Here is a 21399-nt window from a genome sequence, read left to right as displayed (position 1 = left end):
GGTTTAGGAAAGTAGGTTGTTTAAAAACAAAACAAAACCAAAAAACCACTTCTTTTAGTAACATTGAGGCCAAATTCATGGTATTTTTCCTTTGATTGCTGTTTCCTTCTTCTCAAGTCCTAGGTTTAACATTGTCTGATTATTCAAAATGCTATTGATAGAAGATTTTTGTCCATTAAGCATCTGACTATCTTCCTATGTTCAGTGAATCTCCTTTCTTATGAGACAGAGCCGACCTCCCACTATAGAAGTTTAAGTTCCTGTGAGATAAAAGGACATATATATTGGTCTCTGCCCCTGGCACAGAGTTCCTGAAACCCTGGAATTTCCTGGGTGACAGGAGTGTCTTTTGTTCTATTGAGAAAACTCTGGGTGGGCTCTTGGTTGGGGGCTGGTCACCAGAAAGACCAAGCCTTCATCAGAAGCTTGGAATTTTCGGCCCCACTCCCCATTCTCCAGAGAAGGCGGATGAGCTGAAGTGGAGTTGACGACCGATCATGCCTACGCCTACACGATGAAGCCTCCGCAAAAATCCCACTGGCATGGGGAGTTCAGCACTTCCAGATTGTCAAACACATACACATGCCTGGAGGATGACACCCCCCAACTCCGGCAGGGACGAAAGTTCCTGCACTTGGGACCCTCCCAGACCTCGCCCTATGTATCTCCTCAGCTAGCTGTTCATCTGTGTCCCTTACCATATCCTTTCACAGACTGGTCAGTGTACTTAAGTGCCCTGAGTTCTGTGGGCTTTTCTAGCAAATAAATCAAACCTGGGGGCGGGGGGGTGTCAGGAGAACCCCTGCTTTATAGCCAATTCGGACAGAAATTGTGGGTCACACGGGAACCTGCTCCTGGTGACGGCGTCTGAAGTCGGGGGGAGCAATCCCGGGGAAGAGAGCCTTCGACTCAGAGATCTGGCGCTGTCTCCAGATAGGCGGTGTCAGAATTGGGTTAAACTGCAGGACGCTGAGCTGCTGTCACAGAGAACTGCTTCGCAGGGGGGACTCCCCCCAACACATTTTGGTGACCAGAAGTATTCTGAACGGTAGTAAAGGAGAAAAATACAGGTGAGGGGAGGCAGAGGTTTTCCTAGTACAGTTTCCAGACTTGCCAGTAACTAAGGTGTGGGCACTGGCAATTCCAGGCACCAGACTCCAGACTGCAAAGCAGCCACGGCTCTGAAAATCCCTCTGGAGAGGGCGGCGGTTCTGGCGGCACAAGCATCTAGTGCGGAGAGCCAGCCATGGGGGTCGGTCCTGAAGCAGAGTGCAGAATTGGTGTCCTCCATGGCACAGGCTCTGGGGGGTAACGTGGGGCTTTGTTTTCTGCCTGACAAACCTCCAAGTCTCACTCTCTGGCTCTCCTAGAAATTCTGCTTAACTTACCAAATTCCGCTTAAATACCCTGATCTCTGACACCAAAGAAAACTGAATGATAAAAGCAGCTAAAAGTTAAAAAAACAAAAAACTATTATATTGTGAGCTTACCTAGGGCAGGCGTCTACCTGTTAACTTTGATATTAAATAGTATCTCAGCTCGTGAAACAACACCTAACATTTGGTAGGTTCTTAATAAAGGTGGAATCGAATTGGTGCTTACAAAGGTCGTCGTTATTAAGGACCTGAATGGGGCTCTGTGGACTAAGGGGGAAGACAAAATTAACGGGGCAGCACGTTTGCTAGAATGTGCGCGAACAGCACAATGAACTGAACTGAACTCAGCAGAGCGGGCGGGAGAGCCAGCATGTCCACAGCCTCACCCTCCGGATGGAACCTGCCAGCTGTCTTCGTCCCACCGTGGGCCCGCTTTCCTGGGCAGCACGCGGCGCGTCTACACAACTGTGGCCAGCAAGTTCATTAGTGAGAAGACAGACTGCTTAATGTCCCTGCTAAGTGATAGGCTTTATTTTGAAAGTAGAGCTCATTGTTGGTCTGGGACAGGCTAGTTAAGGGAAATGACTAACATTTATTTATTGGGAAATTTGGGGAAAAAAAAAAAAGTCGTTTAAGTACCATGGAAAAAGCAACCAAACTTCGAAATCAATGCTTAAGTATGTGGATGGAATGAATTTATAAAATGGTGCTTTAATGAGGTAAATTTATGATGTCAAGGAAGCTAGAGCTTATGGACGCCCGATTTGTTTTTTCGTATTTTAAGATAGTTAATAAAAAAATCTTTTTGGTTTACCAGGGGAAGTCCAGGGAACTAGTGGGTGACCATGTCTATCTTATAGGAATATCACCTCATCTTTCTGCTGGCCAGCATCCAAATTATGTGCTTAATACTAAAATACTGAGAGATGACCAGAACATGACGCAGTAGCCGTTCCTTGGAAATGACGGCAGCATAAGCTGGTATTTAATTCTAATGCCTCGACTTCGTCACAAATGTGCTTCAGGGAAGGGCTGAAGACACGTGAGGAGCTAGCGCGGGGCCGCAGAAAACGGAGCGTGAAGGAGTCCTCAGAACCTTCTGTCACAGCCCCCTCTGTCTCCTCACCGCCTCAGCTGTGAACCACGGGTACAATGACGTCACGGAGACTCTGTGAGGACCAAATGCCGTTATCTATGTTCAAGAGCCCCAAATGTGCTTCATAGACATGGTGGGCGCTCCCAAAAAGAGGAACTAAACTGAATGTGCAACTTGAACTGTTTAGGAATACAGGCAATGCGCGATTAGATAGCGTTTTGTTTGCGGGGGGCGGGGGGACCAACCTCCAAAATGTCTTCAACTGTGATAGATACTAAGTGAATCGTATAAATGCTTAATTTTCTTTATTTCACTCCCTCATTCTGCCAGTGTAGCTCATATTTACATACTGTTTTTACACATAGTTTTGGACCACAATTTTTACATTATTTAACCCTGGATACTTACCACTTTAAAATGGGAAAACTTATGTAAATATCCGTCAGTTAGGGTGGTCCCTGCTTCAGAAACTGTAAGGTATGTGGCTCTGCTACCTATTTTGTGTTTTCTAATGGATTATAATTTAGTTCAAAGTCACACAGTAATCAGTGACGGAGCGAGGGGGGTCTTCTCACAAAAGACAGAAATGTCTTCTAAGATATTCAGAATATCTTAGGAGAATATCTTTATTAGAATATCTTTCGATTATTATATTATATAATATATAATTATATATACAATATATTATTTATTAGAATATCTTTATTTAGAATATCTTTAGAATGTCCATCATGCTCCGTACCATGGCCCTCTGTAAGAGGTGGAAAAACCAGAACCAATCCAGAAGAGAGTGACCAGAATTGAGGCTACAAGAAGAACTTCTGAAAACTGGAAGGCGTTGATGTATGAGGACTCAGAAGATATATACAGAGCATAAGTAGCCAGAGGGCTGTGACATGGAAAAAAAGACTATATTTATACATAACACTGTGATTTATAGGTAGAATGAGGAAGAGACAGAAGAGGAACAATTTACAAATTGCCAGAGCTATTTAAGGCAGACAGTCTTCGTCCTCGGAGGGGACGGGAGCTGAAGTGGCTGGCCGGGGCGCCTGCGTGGCTCAGTCAGTTAAACAACTGCTTTGGCTCAGGTCATGATCTCCAGGTCCTGGGATCGAGCACATCGCGCTTCTTGCTCAATATGGAGTCTGCTTCTCCCTCTCTCTCCCTTTGCCCCTCCCCACTGCTCATTCTTTCTCTCAAATAAATACATAAAATCTTAAAAATAAATAAAGTGGTTGGCCACAGAGTGAAGTGTGGCAGAAGGAAAGCCAGATACCGGACGGGAGTTAGCGTGGATGACTGTACCAAAGGCTTTTACCCCTGGTATTCTATGGCTTGACAACATGAAGATCGGTGAGTCCTTCTTTGTCCTAATCTATACTGTGGTGATACCAGTGGGTCCCATTTCCCACAAGTTCTGTCCTGTGTCGTAAGTGGAATGAAAACAAAGACATGGGCTTCTGCTATCCCCACAGAGGCTAACTGTATGCTCTTCCTGACAACCCCGCTCCTGGCGACAAACTATTTTACAGTTCACATTTGTCTCATTATTTAATCTAAATCTTATGTTTAAGGCATGCAACTGTTTCTGTAAAATCTGTAATAAACATGGAAGAAACTATATGGGTATTTGGTTAAGTTCAAAGGCATCTCTTGACTGATGGACTCAAGATTCCCAAAGCAAAAGCTCTAACCTTCTGTACCATATTTTCAATGGCAACATTCTAGATTCAGAAAAATATAGATTTCGGAGCGCTCTCCCACCTTTCCTAGTGCGAGCCCAAGAAGAGGAGCAGTCTCCAGTGTGAACCGAGTTATAGCGTCCTTGACACAGACATCGAGATGACGCCAACCTATCTCACCCCTTCTCAGCTGTGTCTCAGATGACAAAGAAATGATCGCCAAGTCCTGAAAGAACTGTGGAGCACTCTACAGAAAGTGAGGGTCCCTACTGTTTCCAGCTGGTGTCATGGCAGAAGAGAAAACAGACTTGTTTTCTTGAGCCTGCGCTTGTTAAACAGTTCTTCAGAGAAACAAAACTCAAGACTATGTGAAATGGCTCAATCTTCTGACTCACTACAAGGTTCTTGATTTTCCAGTACAAAGATAAATCCATTCTGGTGAGCTTACTATGTGTAAAGAGATCTTTCAGATTTTGAACAGTTAGTAGGAACCTCAAACCAACTTTGTTGGCTTAAATAGATGCTGATCCCTAGTTTTTATTAGTCGAAAGCTAAACCATCTGTTTGAGTAGAAACAGATTTCTGCCACAAGGGAGAAAGAGTGAAAGTGACCTCACGGGGCGCTGGCGGGACTCAGAGGTGGGTCAGGTGCGGTGGGCCCGGTAGGCGGCTCCTTGGGGCACGGAAGTACTTGGCGCCTAGAAGGTGCAGGGCAACCTGATCCCCAGGTAAACCTCTGGAGGCTCACGAAAGTTCCCAGATTAAAAGGTTTATTGGTAAATCAAATACTAAAAAAGACAAACGACTCATGAAAAAAATGGACCCGTGCAACTGCCAATGAATCCTTAAAGCACTGTCACTCCCGACAAAGTGTAAGTCTGCAGGTGCAGAAGGGCAGAGCCAGCATTAATCTCGTCTTTTCCATTTCCAAATCCTATTTTCAGACTGACTTTGTAGAAGAGGGTTTGGAAGAGGCCACGCCACGTGGGGATAACCGAACAATCTGGGAGGAGTTAAGAACAGTTATCCTGCCGACTTCACCAGAGGAAACGAGGGGGCAAGGAAGCGCGCCCCAAGGAAGCGCGCCCCTCACAGCTACTTTCCCTGAGGGCCATCAGCTTCCCTCCCTCCTTCACTGCCCGGGGCAACAGATTTTCCCTGTGAAATTTCTTTGGACAGTTTCCTTCCTCTCCACTCCAGGCCTTTCACAACCTCACCCCAAAATCGGGGCAATGCATCCCAGCTCATCTCCTCTCCTAACTCTTTCTCATGTACAGACAGCCAGATGAAGTCTCTTAACGGAGCTCTCATTCTCATTCTTACGCCAGAGAGCCTCAAGTCGCGTCCTTAACTCATTACTGACCTACATCATAGAGCTGCGTCCCTGCAGTAAACGATTTCTCCTCTTTGACAGGAGTCCTCTCTTCACTGTCTCCACCCACTTTATTCAGTCCCAACTTAGCACATGACAGAATGCCACAGCAAGCAGCTGCTGCTGATTTGTCCACCCAACACCCATTACTTCCAGACTAAGGGAAGGCGGTATTTCTTTCAGATCACAGTTAAAGCACTGTATTTCTGAGCCTCCCTTGAAGCTCAGCCTATGCCTGTGACACAAGTTTGTATGTCCCATGAGACAGCGCAAAAGTCTGCTGGAAATTTCTGGATGATGTTTGCTTTCCTGAGAGATGCCATGCTTTCCTTCTTTTTTCCGTCTGAAATACAGATATGAGGGCTTGAGCTGCAGCAGCCACTTTGAGAACATCTGAGAAAGGCCAAGAGAATCGCAGCAACCTTAGTCCTACCTAACATCTCACGTTGTTGCACGAACACCAGCATCTACACTGGTTCATTGCTGCGGACTTGTCAATATATAAGAAAAAATGAATCCAATTTATTTAAGACAATGTTAAGGTTTTCTGTTACTTGTAGCCAAATGCAATCCTTACACTAAGAAATATCCTTCTCCTTATCGTCCTCTAAGTTTTCTTTACAGTCCAGTTCAAGTTTTACCTCGCAAGGTACCAAGATTCTAGTATCTATCAGAGTCTTCAAATTTTTTATCTGATGCCAGAGAGGCATTACAATTTATAACTACCTACTACTTAACTGATTTCTCTTAAAAAATTAATCAGCATGCTGTTTCCGGTTTAGAACTGATCTAAAGCATCAGTGTTGGTCTCCGCCTGGCTGGTCATTTAGCATCACTAGAGAAGGTAAGCTAAAAAGGGATCTGAGGAACTGAGCCAAAATTTTACAATTTTACACATTGTAAAGATAATCTGAGTCATATTCTGCCTCCCATGGTGACTGTCTTCTCACGAGGAAACTGCCAGTTCAAGCCAGTTCAACCCCGATCCACAGGAAGACTCAGGTCCCAGATGAAGGTACTGTTTATCACGGCAAGGATGGTCAGTGGTAACACTCCTCGTTATACCTGCCAGCTACACAGAATTCCTAAAGCTGTGGATATATACTGAAGGAAAAAAATCCTTTTTGTGAGTAGTGTTATTTTTCTCCTTTTGTCAGCAGAAATTCTCAGTGTGGAAATTGTACTACTGGTTTCAGTAGTGAGTCAGAAGTCAAATATTTGATTATATGTTTTTAAAATATTAAAAACATGGTTGGAAGAGAAGACTCCACTCAGCTGTCTGAACACAATTACAGAACAACTGAAATGAACAAACTGCAGTGAAAACGCAAGGTTGTAAATGTATTTTAAGAAAGCAGATAACCTGCAGGCCTTCAAGAAGAAAAGAAAAGGAAAAGCACAACTTTTAGGCACAATTCTCTTACAGACAAGCAGCCTGCTTGGACAGAACATGTCTAAAATAGGACAGTTTCCAAATACATTTTCTTTGGGATCACAGTTTACGAAACCGGCGATCATCAAAAGCAGTTGTATCAACATTCTCTTATTATTAAAACCAACACATTTGTTGAGCTGGTTTGCTTCCTGCCCTTCTATTACATCCTCTTCAACTAAAAAGATGTTTCATTGCTAATAAGTTTTTCTAGATTTTCTTTACATGAAAATTACTTGGAGATTAAATATAAATATGGTTTAGCCTTGTAGGCATTTGTTCACCTACTTGAACCCTTACCACGGACAGGGTACAATTAGAATAGTTTTCTCTTTACTCCTCAGGTACCTACATGAACTTAGGTATAGGATACACAGAGGGAAGGGGAACAGTAAAACCAAATCAGTCAAAGGGTTGGTCAAATTATGCATCTACTAATAGGCTGTTTTCATTCCCTATGAAAGATGTCTACAAAGTAGCTACCATTAAAAGTAAGATCTCTTCTAGGGTCCATTTTGTTGAATTATTTATGAAGAAAGAAAGGAAATGAGCAGTTTTACCACAACATAAGTGGAAATAATTTAAAAGCAGGAAATGTTGACTTATGGTACAAGGAAAACTTTCAGAATCCTTTTTTTAAAAATAGCAATAGCCTTTAATTTATCATCCACTGCTCTGCCAACCATCTGCAATCATTTTTTGAAAGCGTTTTTAAAGCATACCTAGCATTTTATTTTACTTCAATAATCTTCAGTGTGAAAACTTCTTCAAAGACAGACTTTCTTACAGCTTCACCAACCTGTTTTCAAGTAATCTGAGACAAGGAAATCAGCTACCAAGGAGAATGCAAAATGAAATAAATTACAAAGACTAAACTGGCATAGGAAACACAGAATGATGTAACTAGTGTTTTCTAAATGGCATTAATTTCACACCCATATCCTACTCTCATTAGCTATTTCTTGTACAGACTTTTTTCCATAGCTCAAAACCACAAAGTAGAATCATTATACATTATAGTTTAATTGATCTGGGAGTCTAATGTACTTTGTCCAAACTGGAAAATCAAATTCCTCTTCCCAAATATCCCTATCCAGGGTCCTACGGAAACCAACTGCTCAATAAAATTTGACTGTATATCTTCCACCACCCTCCCCCAAATCCTACAGGCACCACTAAAGTCAGAGAGAGGGATCACACCCACAATTCATGTTCCTTTCCGAGTTACATGTAACTTCTGAACTCAGGAATGGCAGAAAATGTGCGGTCATTGTCTTCTGCTTCTGTAGGAGAATTCCCTTTCTCCACAGACGCACATTCAGGTTTTGGGGGGAAAATACAGGAATGTCTGCCATCTAGTCTCTTGTGGTCCAGAAGCACGCGCACTGAGCGTGGGGAGACCCGGCCACCAGCTGACGGGGGCAGCGAGCGCAGGCACGCCTTGCAAGAGCACTTCACCGAAGGCCAGCGGAGAAGCAGGACGCAGAGGGACGTGTCCCCAAGCTGAGGGAGCGTGCGGCCGTGCGGTAAGCAGATGGGACCGGACCAGCACAGAAGCTGATGATGCAGCACAGAAAGGCTATCAGTGAGGAGCCGAGTCTCCGAACCTGAGAGGGGCGAGGACACAGGGTCCAAAAGGAAGGAATCGCCTAGGACGACACGGACGATGACAGTGAAAGGGGGCACGAGTGCCCACGCCGACCATGGCCAGGCGCTGTTTAAAGCACATTTACTCATTTAATTCTCAAAGCAGCTCTACAGTAAGGGCACCACCAACATCTCCTCTTACAGATGAGGAAGCTGAAGTACAGAAACACTAATGAACTTGCCCAGTGACCAAATCTAATGAACAGCAAACCGAGCTTCATACCCAACGGAAGAGACTTCGACCCATGCAACAGGCGGGCAGGGGCTGCCAGCGGGGGACAGGGACGTAGCTTGGACATGAGAACATCTGGTTTCCCCTCGCGGCACCTGCGAGTTCATCAGCTGGGGGGGAGGGGGGGGACGACGCCCGGGACTTGAGGAGGGAGGGCGGGAAAGTGTGTTTCTGCCAGAAGGCGAGTGCAGCTCCCTGCACTGGCAGAGCCGACTGCTCCTGTGGAATGAGTAGTCATTAATGCGCAGCGAATCCGCTGGCCTTGAGTAGATGGTATTTTCTGGCAATTTTCAGCTCTTGAGAATCCGCGAACAGGCATACAGAGGAGAGCTGGGTTTAACTGCGGGGCGGGGGGTGGGGGTGATTTTTACAGACAAGTGAGACCTAAGAGAAGAAGCAGCTGGGGCGTAAGTAAGGGGGCTTGCCAGAGAGCGGTGAGCGTGTGCGGGTGGAACGCGGGCTCGACGAGGAGGAAGGCAGGACCGCTCCGGACAGGATCGGCACGGAAGAGCGGCGGGTCGGAGGCCTGCGGCTGCGCGGTGAGACAGCAGCTGGGAGTGTGGGTTTGCAGTAGAGGAAGCAGGGCGGGAGGCTCGCAGCAGCGCCATTCCTGATGACGACGAGGTCCGGAGTATGACCGTGTGCGTGGGAGGCTCTCGGGTACAGGATAAAACACAAGAGGACTGGGGCACCTGGGCGGCTCGGCTGGTTGAGTGTCCAGCTTTTGATTTGGGCTCAGGTCATGATCTCAGGGTCCTGGGATGGAGCCCCGAGTCTGGCTCCCCACTCACCAGGGAGTCTGTTTCTCCCTCTGCCCCTCCCCCGACTTGTGCACGTGCTCTCACACACTCTCTCTCTCAAATAGATAATTAAAAAAAAAGAAAAAAAGATCAAACAAGGCCAGGGTGTGGATGAGTGCTCCCCGTGGAAGCTGCAGTCACCCAGAGCAAAAGCAGTGGCAGAGAGTCATCCGTCAAGGTGGGAGAGAAGACAGCGACACACCAGGGTGGGAGGAGGAAAGCCTGACATTACCCCCTTGAAGATGGTGGCGGGGGCGGGTGCTGACGGGGAAAGAAGGGTCATTTGGAAGTCGCAGTGGGGAGCAAGGACATACCCATCCCACCTGCAGGCTCACAGGCACACAAGGTGCGGAGGCAAAGTCAGATTCTAAAGGTCAGAGCAAGAAGGTGGAGGCGCCGTTCGGAAAGAGACTGAGGGCACAGCGCGACACTTGGCACGTGGCAGACACTCAACCAATACTTCTTAAATTTGAATCTTAACTTTTCAAATAATTTACTATACCCTAAAAAGGAAACAACGAAATTTATTTATAGAGAAATCAAAACCAGATTAAAAAGGAAATGATCTTCTACTGATTGTATTTTTCAAATCCATGAAAGGCTCATTTTCAAAAATTAGCTCCCTGGCCAAGATCAACAGAGTCAAACAGCATCATATTGTTTTTGGCTTGGTAAATATGGAAAACTCACTGTCATAAAATAAAACCAGGCATTCTCTTGCATAAGAATTCAATATCAGAACAAAATTAAGTGAACTCTGTCTTGTTGACGCTTAGGTAATAGCCCTTCTGAGCATAAGCTGACCGGAACTGAAATCTATTATGTTTCAAGCAGAGAAACCCAGGCACCTCTGAAGTAAGAATAAGTTGTATTTCCTAAACGTATTCTTTGAGTGTAACACGTACACTGTGGAATATATCATCCTTCCCGAAGTACCACAGGACTGCTCCATGAAAGCTTTGGAGGCATGCCTTTACTGAAGCAAGAGAAGTTCCTCTCAATGTTACAGTTTTTGCTTTTTAAAAATTTGTTCTTGGTATTTTTGGAAGACTAAGAAAATGTCATCATTTATGCTTTCGCAAGACAAATGTTTATGTACCAATGGCATGATGCCACTGTGGCTCAGTCAGTTGAGTGTCTGACTCTATTTTGGCTCAGGTCATGATCTCAGGGTCATGAGACGGAGCCCCACAGAGGGCTCTGCACTCAGTAGGGGTGTCTGCTTGAGATTCTCTCTCTCTCCCTCTGCCCCCGCCCCTGCACACATGTACACACGCACACACACGCTCTAAAATAAATAAATCTTAAAAAAAAAAAAATGAAGCTGCTTCCTAAGCATTTTTTTCTTTTTAAGAGAGGTTGGGCGGGGAGGGGCAGAGGGAAGAGAGAGACTATCTCTCTCAGCCTGAGATCATGACCTCAACATTTCTTTGTTTTCTTAAGATTTTATTTACTATTAGAGAGACAACCTCAACAGGAGAGGGACAGAGGGAGAGAATCTCAAGCAGACTCTGCGCTGCACATGGAGCCCAATGTGGGGCTCAACCCCACGATCTCAGGAGATCATGACCTGAGCCAAACCCGAGAGCCAGCCCTCAACCAACTGAGCCACCCAGGTGCCCGTCTGAGCTCCAAGCATTTCTAGGAAGCAGTGTGCACACAGCTCCAAGAAACTCTACAGTCCTCTGTGGTCTTAAAATGTACAACAAATATCGAATACTTTTTCTCTAAGACTAAATTTTATTGAAATTTATCTAGAATTGCTGTTTTTTGTTTTTGTTTTTTAATAATTATATTTGGTTGTTTAACTATGATCATCCATCAGAATGTGGACTAGTTCAGCTGTGGGTTAGTTCAAAAGGCTTTTCACTTTTTAGCTTATTCATAAACTATAAGGTTCTTACTACTAGATAAAAAAACTATACTGGTAGTTCCATTAAACCAGATAAAAGAATTTGAGAAGGACAGCCAACCCTCCTTGTTTCATCAGAGCCTACCATGCTGTGTCAGAGAAAGCACTCATCAACAACATACACTGTGCTCATTTAGAGCACACGGCGGGCTCCGTGAGTAAGCTACTTCTCTTCCCCATGAAGAACCAGCTGGAAGTAATCTCGCCTTTCCTAAATGTCTTTAGTACTTTGTATATTCTTTATGAGACCTTCTCTTTGGAGCACAGTGGTTTCTGGGCTGATTTTTCTTTCTAGATGATAAGCAAGATGGGCTAACTAAAATCTTTAGATGATCTCAAGGTATTATAGCATTATTTGTAATTTATGTAAAACCCAGCACTAGTAGGAGAACAAAATGGAATGGTAACACGATCGATATCAAATACATCAGGATTGTGGACTAAAGAGGCTTGTGATGCTTGCTCTGGGAATTACGTCACCATTTACAGAATTCAGGAAACTGCTCTGAATTCCCCAAACGCAACTTACAAATTCACTCTCGGAACCCAGCAGGGAATTCTTACACTGTATGTATAACCTGAGAGGCCACAGTAAGTCTGTAGAGCAGTTAAGATGCTAACTTTTCCGATTCTGTAAACAAGAGAATGAATTAAAAATACAGTAATAGAGAGTATAGGGATTTTAAAATAATCTTTTGTGGAAAAAGTGGAAAATGTTTCAAAATTAACGCATGGATATATATCTGACCAATCAAATATTTTAAATGTCTCTTGGCTCATCCAGAAAATACTGCTTAAAGAAAGCAAACTTATGTTGTTCATAAACCCAAATTTCAACTTACCATTTATGTTTATTGCTGGTAACACTATTGACATTTTTGGTCTTGTGGTCTTGTTGTGGGTGGTGGCCGGTAACAGCAGGTGATCCTAGGAATAACAAAGAACAACCTGTTAGAAGCACTGGCTTAGTCTTATAATGGGCCCAAATCAGAGTTTCTGAGATGCCAACATTTCACTGGGATTACAACCAAAAATGACATTCTTTATTTTAACTTGGCTTAAGGCAATTAACTACAAATCATCTTATGATTTACTGAGTGTTGATCATTCCCAGGTGCCACGCAGTATCCGTAGAGAACTCCTCAGTTCTGGTAACATACACGCTGTGTAAACACTTTAAAGGCTACTGGAAAGGAGTCCGAACAGGACTGTCACTCTAGATCTAGCCACCGACAGCTCTATGATCCGGCTCTGTCTCCAATCCTATAAAATGAGGGGGCTAGGCTAGATAATACAAGATACTGAAATTATCTACCCAATACAGTCATTTTCCCTTTTTTTTTCCTTAAAGAGGAGGAACATTTCTGCCACTCCCCATTGCGGATCCCAAATTACTGGTATCTAAAACAGAGATTCTGTCTGGAGCTTGCAGCCAAGGCCAGAGTCTGGTACTTTGCCTGCTGAGCTTCCCTTCTCCCTCTGAAGCCACCACACAGCATTAGATCTCTTTCAGTAAGCAGGAAGTATGTACTGAAGAAGATGGACAGTTCTTACCCTTAAAAAGCACACAATTCAATGGAAGAATTAAAAAAAATTATAAATGCATGTCCAGCACAGTTATAAAGTTATAAAGGACAGTTATAAAGTATGCCAACATTTGATAATTTATGAATGACCCGTGGCATCTGAGGCTTCTGGTTTCAACCACACAAATCCTAAAAGGAAGATGAGCCAAGAGGAGTCTGGCTTCAAAAAAAAGGGAAGCTGGGAGTATGTGTTTTTCGGGAAAAGGTATGTACAACTGTAGGTATTCCAAAGCAGATTATAAATGATTATGACTTAGATATGAACTACTGCTTAAACATCAATAATTCCTTTTTCCTAGCAAAAACCGGAATTGTCACAGCAAAAACAAAAACAAAAAAAAAGAAAGAAAACAACATATATTAGTGTTTCTACTGAAGGGCGCAAGGTCAGACAGACAGACAGACAGAGCTGAACCTGATCAGAATCCCTCCTACTTCCTTCTCTTCTTCTCTGCCCCCTTCGGTTCAACACTCACTCAGCGAACTTGCTACAGAGAAGGACTCATTACAAGTAGGATTTAACGCAGTTGAAGGTAATAAAAATTCAATGCAACTTAGCTCAAAGGTCAATGGGATTATGAAATGCAATTATCAGCAAAGTGAAGGAAAAATCTAGAATGCAACAAACAAACTGAAATGAATATACATGAACAGAACTGTATAGACAACATTTCCAGTAACTGCTTGTCCTTTGTTTAACTCAAGGCCGCATTCCTGTGAGAAGAGATTTTTTTTTTCTCAAGTGGGGGAAGATGAGTGAAGCTGCTCTGTTAGAATGCAGGGGAGACTTTTTTTAGTGCGTTGTTAGACACAAAGATCACACACTTCTCAGTAAGAGAACATCACATAGCCAAGAAGAAACAAAATTTGCTGATCTTCATGCCATAAAATTATAAATAGCTTAATTCCTATAATTAAAATACTGCTTCAGGGTCTCCAAAATTGAATGAGAAAACAAACCAACACACTTGCAAGCCCCAAATTAAAGCTATTGTAAAAATAAACACACTTGGATTCTATTGGTCATGGGTTAAGGTCAGGCTCAGACTTAAATCTGAGTTTCCTGCTGAGATCTAGATGCTATACTAAACATTGTTTTTAAACATGATTTTCTGAACATAATGTCTCCTACTTTCTTTCTTCATTAAATTTCAAACGAAGTAGTTACTTTTGCAGGAGAAAGCCAAAAAACACATTATTATTTATGAAAAAGAAGAATCACATCTTGAATGCATAACAATTATTACAGTTAACCAGCCTTACCTCTATTTATTAAAGTTTGCAAACTGCGGAGGGTGGGGGACAGGGAGGACACCTAGAATTTAACGTGTTTGTGGGGGGCTCCTGCGTGGCTCAATCAGTTAACTGTCTGCCTTCGGTTCAGGTCATGATCCCAGGGTCCTGGCACTGAGTCCCTCATCAGGCTCCCTGCTCAGTGTGGAGTCTGCTTCTCCTTGGACTCCTTCCCCTTGCTTATGTTCACTCTCTCTCTCTCCCCCTTTCTCTCACTCAAATAAACAAAAATCTTTAAAGTGCTTGTTTACCACAGAACTGCAGGGAATCAAAGCCAGTATACTACAAATTCTAATAGTACTTAACTTATATTAAAAAATAATTTATAGGGGCGCCTGGGTGGCTCAGTGGATTAAACCGCTGCCTTCGGCTCAGGTCATGATCTCAGGGTCCTGGGATCGAGCTCTACATCGGGCTCTCTGCTCCAGGGAGCCTGCTTCCTCCTCTCTGCCTGCCTCTCTACCTACTTGTGATCTCTCTCTCTGTCAAATAAATAAAATAAAAATCTTAAAAAAAAAAAATTTATAGGGTGCCTGGGTTGCCCAGTTGGTTAAGCGACTGCCTTTGGCTCAGGTCATGATCCCAGAGCCCGGGGATCGAGGCCCACATTGAGCTCCCGGCTCTGAGGGGAGTCTGCTTCTCCCTCTGACCTTCTCCCCTCTCATGTTCTCTCTCACTCTCTCTCTCTCAAATAAATAAATAAAATCTTTAAAAAATAATTTATACACAGAAACATCTGGGAGAGTGTATTCATTTAACATTTACTTTCACTTCCTCAAATCCAATGTTCCTTGCTGTAACAGTGAACTCTGAATCACTTTTTCTCCCCAACGATGCTCATCTCTCTCCTTTTCACATATCATTAATCCTATTAGCAATGTTCTCAGAGGTTTTATTTTGGCACGGTCACTGTAATCTATGTCACTAGTTTTAGGATCTCTCCAAATGCACTCCTGAAAAGCCTCCACAGGACTGAGATACCATGGGATATCTTCAGGGAGGAAACTTTGTGGACAGACACTATCATCAACACATTACATTTTTATTCCCAGAAGAAGTCAGAGAAAGTCTGGTGGGAAAACACTTCACTGTGAGAATAAAACCTTAGTTTTCCAATGTTACGCAATATCATGCATGAGAAAATCTGCTATTTCATACAATTCTCCCAATTCCCTTTTCTAAGCACTTTGTTAGAAGAAAACTGAAATACGAGTGCATAACGCAGCATCCCAAACTGTGTTTCTTCTCTTCTTAAGAGGGCTGAAGCACTGGAGACTAACCTATCACAAGAACAGGACCACATTTTGCTCAGCTGGAGGCTGAAATGGTAATTCACAATAAAATCAAGGTCCTACTCAGTGTTGTCTACTGTTGACTCTACATATCCGGGTAGAGTGGAAACTGACCTCCAACTTAAACCGACCACTGACATTAATGGCCCTTCCCACTCCCCTCTAAACCTGACTGGTGGCCCCAGCACAAGAGAACGCTCATGACTAGTTGTTTTTTTTCTTCCAGAACTACTTTTGCTAATGTATTTGTTAGGGTAACTGTGTAATTTAAAAAAATTTAGGGAAACTGGGCGTGTGGGTGGCGCTGTTAGCTAAGCATCCGACTCGGTTTCGGCTCAGGTAGCAATCTCGGGGTCATGAGACTGAGCCCCACACTGGGCTCCAAGCTCCGTGTGGAGTCCACCTGAGATTCTCTCTCCCTCCCCCGCTGCCCCTCCCACTCGTGCTCCCTCCCACTCTCTGATAAATAAATCAATCTTCAAAGATTAAAAATGTGTGAAAAGGAGAACAAGATTTAATAAAAGTGAATAGTTTAAAAAATTCACTCATTCCAAGACAACCATAAAAGACTGAGGAAAAACCCTACTAGTCTGCATTGAGACTGCTTAAAAAAATCTTTAAATTCTTAATCTAATTTAGAGGCAGAGGAACTGATACTGGAAATGATGGCTGATGCCCTGTGAGTGTAGTTTGCACTGAGAGGCAACTTGGCACTGTCTGGATCTGGACCCAAAGAAAAGGTGTTGGCCCTACATCAAAGCTTGACAAACGAGTCCACATTTATATAATTCAATGAAATAAAATTTAAAATATACATATTATTTTGATCTCCTGCCTTAACCAATTCTGTTAATTCATAGATCATCCAGTAATCCTGATAATACTAGGTAAGACAGCTTCTCTTGTATTAGGAAACTCTGACCTAAGGTAGGAGCCCCGTACCTTTGACAGGAAGGAATGTAGTTAATATCTAGTGATGTTTCCTGGGGAATGAGGGAAACAGCCCGGAGCAGGCTGCACTCAGACACTGAGCAGCTTTTATTTGGACCAACACGGGCCTCTGCTCATCGAATCTCGCATGTCAGGGCCCTCTTAACATTTCATATTTGGTCCATATCCACTGGATTCCAGAGATGGGCTTGGTTTTTTAATATAAAACTGTTAAAAATCAGATCATAAATAAAAAGCATCTATCCTCATTTCAAAAACAGCTTTGCATTAATTTTTTTTCTCATCTATGTTCCTCTCTTGGGGAGCTCTTGTTTTCTATTACTTTACCTCATTTATCTTGCCAAGTCTCTGGCAAGCTACCGAACTAAGTCAGGAGCACAGCAGAGCCTGGAAATAGGACCGCCAGAGCAGCAATGAGAAGCAGCCCTTCCAAAGCTCTCTAACAAAGTCAAACATTCTGAATTTATCTCGTTTTCTAAAAGCTGTATTAATTGTTGATCAGAAATCAAATGTGTCCAACATGAAAGCAACTGAAAAGCAAAGATAATTAAGAAATCTGAAACTAACAAAAAAAATCTGAAACCATTAAAATACACAGGTACACACAGTGACATCTTAAATAAAAAAAATTAGACGTAGTAAAACTAAGCAGAATGTAATCATTTTAAAAGTCTACTAAAATGTCTATGATGTAGAGCTTCCCATTATAGCACAAACATAAGCCCAGTACATTACTCACCCTCAAGCTATACAGTTCATATGAATACCGAATATGAAGGCGGTATTTGTACCACTAGCGTACGCAGTGTAACTACAGACCGAAGAAAGGAAATGTAAAGCTTGCATCGGCACCATTAATATGCATGTCAGCCAGAGCAAGAATAAATCAAAACTATTAGCGCACAACAGATGGCCCAAGAGTGAGCCAAGGTTTACATTTCACAAGAGGAAAATTCTGACACTACGTTCAAACCTGATAAATGCTGCCACGGTCACCAGAGGAAAGATTAGCTTGAAATCCTAATACGTACAAACTCGTTTTGCTTTAAGATATGGTTCTCACATCAAACTCGGTGGGAGTCTCCACATATGTCCACCTGACTCTGACCTCCCCTTTTATGCACACAAAAATGTGTAAGGTTGGACCATACAAAACTGTCTTTTTTTTTCCTGTGGGTCAAATATCAGTAATTTCATACGTATACCTCCTTTTTAAAAATAGTTTTTTAAAAATAAATTTATACCCAACATGGGGCTTGAACACAGCCCCTAAATCAAGGGTTGCATGCTCTACTGACTGAGCCAGTCAGGTACCCTGCTCTGCATCTCTCTCTCTTTTTAAGATTTTATTTATTTGAGAGAGAGAGAGCGTGTGCGCATGTGCAAGTGGGATGAGGGGCAGCGGGAGAGGCAGACTCCCCACTGAGCCCGGAGCCAGCAGGCTAATCCCAGGACCCCGAGATCATGACGTGAGCTGAAGTCAGCCCCTTTGCCAACCACACCACCCAGGCACCCCCTGCCTTTTTTAAAAGTAGAATTAATTTAGAGTTTCTTGGTCAACAAACTTTCTTGTAAATCTTTTCCCAAGGATACGACAGTTGCTTCTAAATCATTCTTCTCTCTTAATGAGAGTTTGCAGGGAAAGTGTTTCTAAACCAGGTCAGGACTGTCTTCCCCAGAGAAAGCTCTCCCACAAAATGCTGGTTATATGCTCCGACCAGGGATCAGGCCAGCAAGTCTCTGATCCTGCGCCTCACGTTACCCCATTCAATAACTCAAGCTAATCAAGTTCAAAACTCTGTCAGCTCTGTCAGCTTTGAACGTTCAAAACTCTAATACAGAGTTCTTCAAAAGCCGGACAGTGTGTGACTTGGGGAAACAAATTAGGACCCCTGAAACTTGTTCTCAGCTGTGATTTGGTGAGTGCCGACAGGGTGGCAATCCAAAAAAAATGTCTTAAGGAAAAAGATCAAACACTAAATGCATGCAGAGTTTAACCATAGGAGTTTGTCAGACATAATGTTTACAAGATGTTTCATTTTAGAAAGTTCGCTTTACTCCGGGCTACTGGCAGGAAGAGAATTTCCTAAAGACTGAACTGCATCCTCAGACGGGAGACCACGGCAGCCACGCGAGACAGGGAGGGAGAAGGTGAGTCTACAGCAAACTGAGCCAACGAGTTTTCTGAGAAAAGAGATTATTAGGAGTTGTTATGAAGAGGTTGTTAAATACAGATATCTAAGAAAATTATTTTACTTTTTGTTGTAAAAAATGGGGAGAATGCTGGCTTGAGGCAAAAATTAATTTTTTAAAGTTCTAGGCAGAAACTACAAAAATGGCATAAACGTGTGTTAACAGTAGTCTCAAATGCTGTGTGTGTGTGTGTGTGTGTGTGTGTGTGATCATCAGAGCAGCAGCGGATGGGAATGCAGAGAGATACTACTCTAGCTGACTTCTTCGTATCAATGATGCTACAACTTTTTGGAGGGAGTGGGGAAGAGGCATGCTACTTCTATTTCTAAAGTCATCTTTCCTGCATGATTCTGTGTCTGGGATAGCCCTCCAGTCTCCACTAAAGATTTTGATCTTCTCTCCAAAGTAATTTTGGTCTTGGTTTCACACAAACAGGAAGGACCATAAAATATCCCTAAGGACGTACATTTTAGGAAAGACTGGTCTTGACAAGGCAAACAACCAAGTAGGGAAAACAATCAAATGAACATTTCTTTTAAAGCCCTTATACATTTAACTATAATCTGCAATAATCTGATTTTTCTACTGTAGTGGACAAATTTTCTCTTGAGATCTTGGCTTGGCAGGACAGGCTAATGGGACAGCTGGTCCACGCTGGAAGCTGAGACTCACCGCAGTGACAACCCTCATGAAGGACTGGGCTCCGCTACTGCACAGACTTGTTCCAAAGAGTTCAGAAGAGTTCTCTCTTCGTATCACAAAAGCTGTACTTTCCGAACCCAGTATACCCCCACATTCACATTAGAAGTAGAACAGCAAGTTTGGCTTCCGTTCAGTTTCAAAGTGAATGCGATATGCTTGTGGGAAGGGAAGGAAAAGTCTGTTTTTACTGTTTGGTCAAGTATTGTTTAAGAAAGGATTTCAACTAAATTTCAGGCAGTGATGGCTCAAAGGCACACCAAAGGACCGCAGTATTAATTTTGAGTTCTGTAATAATTAGGTACCTTCAGAGAGCATCTACTCTTATGGCCAAAGGAAGCCAAGAAGTGAACACACAGACAGCAGGAGGTCCTTCCAAAATAGACGTTCTTAACCAAGGATCCACATCAGAGTCATCTACAGGACTTCTTAACGTAAACACCCAGGTTCTCTCCACGCCCCCCAAATTCTAATAAGGTAAGTCTGAGGTGGACCCAAATCTGTCAGGGATTCCTGGCAGTTCTGAGGCAGACAGCGTGAGGATGAACAGGCCAGCAACGCACAGAGCCCGTGAGGAGCCTGGGCTCCCGAGCTAGGGCCTGGGTTCGAACTTGCTTCTGACACCCCCATTTCTAGCTGCAGAATCTGGAGTGAGCTCCTTGATCTCTCTGTGCCCTGGTTTTCTCATCAGTAAAACAAGGATAGTAACCGTACGTAGTGCACAGATTGTTTATAAAGATTAAACAAGGTAATACTTTAAAGCACTTGGAACAGTGACTGGCAAGCAAAAAGCACTATTTTAAGTATTTAATAATTTTTTTTTTAAAGGACTGAAAAGTTTGAGGTCAGAGAAGCCCCTGAAAAAAATGTAACAGCACAACCAGGGACACGGACACTGCTGACCAGGTTTCTTCTGTCCCCACTGCTGGCTGAGAGTCACTGTTTCCCTGCCGATGACAGGCACTCACTCCCCATCCAAATCCTGAGCCTAGAAGTGAAAGCTCTTTACACTCTGGTCCCTTCGGGCCCGGCCTCTTCACCATGATCTCTCTCTACTCCTTTTCACAAACACTACTGCCAACTGTCAGAGACAGTCTCCACAAACTCAACCAAGAGAACAAGATAGCCTCACATTTAATGTTCTTTACTTTAAAAGATGGGGGAAATAATGAAGCACAAGTATTCAAAGCTTCTACCCTGTCTCTGCTTTTTCTCAGGACTTTTTTTAAGTGCTGCTGGATTGCTTATGTGGGCGGGGTGAGGTTACCGATGAAGAGGAAAGTTGGAAGAAGCTAAATTGTTGTTTTTTTAAGGTATGAGTTATTAGCAGGGAAGAAGGGTCTGGACGTTGGAAGAGTGGAAAGGAGGTGGACAGACAGGGCTGGCCTGAGCTGTGGCCTTTGTGTGAAGAGAGAAGAGAGACAAGGCAGGGACTCTATGGATTGGGGGCGGGGCAAGAGGATGCTGTTGCTGTTTTATTTAATATGCCCTCGGCAGTATCTTCAACAGAGGTCATTAGAGGCCTTACTTTACTTATCAAGTTTATGAGGTTTTGGATTTGTATTTCTTTTATTTATTTATTTATTTTAAAGTGGGCTCAACACCCAGTGTAGTGCCCAATGCGGGGCCTGAACTCACAATCCCGAGATCAAGACCTGAGCTGCTATCAAGAGTCAGACACTTAACTGACTGAGCCACCCAGGCGCCCCGATTTCTATTTCTTACAGATTTGTCACCATGTCAAGTCAGGCAAGCTGTTTCTTAAAAAAAGGCGGGCTGAGGGTTGCCGGAGGGGAGGCGGGGGGTGCTGGGGTAACTGGGGGATGGGCACTA

General features: G+C 43.4%; 1 protein-coding gene across 1 annotated transcript in view; it reads right to left on the bottom strand.

Annotated features, from left to right (window-relative positions):
• The window catches only part of ATF6 (activating transcription factor 6), a 208921-nt gene that overhangs the window by 35868 nt on the left and 151654 nt on the right, over positions 1-21399 (bottom strand). The window contains exon 16 of the mRNA XM_045983346.1: positions 12395-12479. Within this exon, the coding sequence (XP_045839302.1) occupies positions 12395-12479 (85 nt within the window). The remainder of the gene's footprint in view (positions 1-12394; positions 12480-21399) is intronic.

The sequence above is a fragment of the Meles meles genome, chromosome 17 (assembly GCF_922984935.1).
Source record: "Meles meles chromosome 17, mMelMel3.1 paternal haplotype, whole genome shotgun sequence".
Taxonomy (NCBI): Eukaryota; Metazoa; Chordata; class Mammalia; order Carnivora; family Mustelidae; genus Meles; species Meles meles.
The sequence above is the reverse complement of the archived record's forward strand: the minus strand, read 5'-3'. Positions and strand labels throughout refer to the sequence as shown.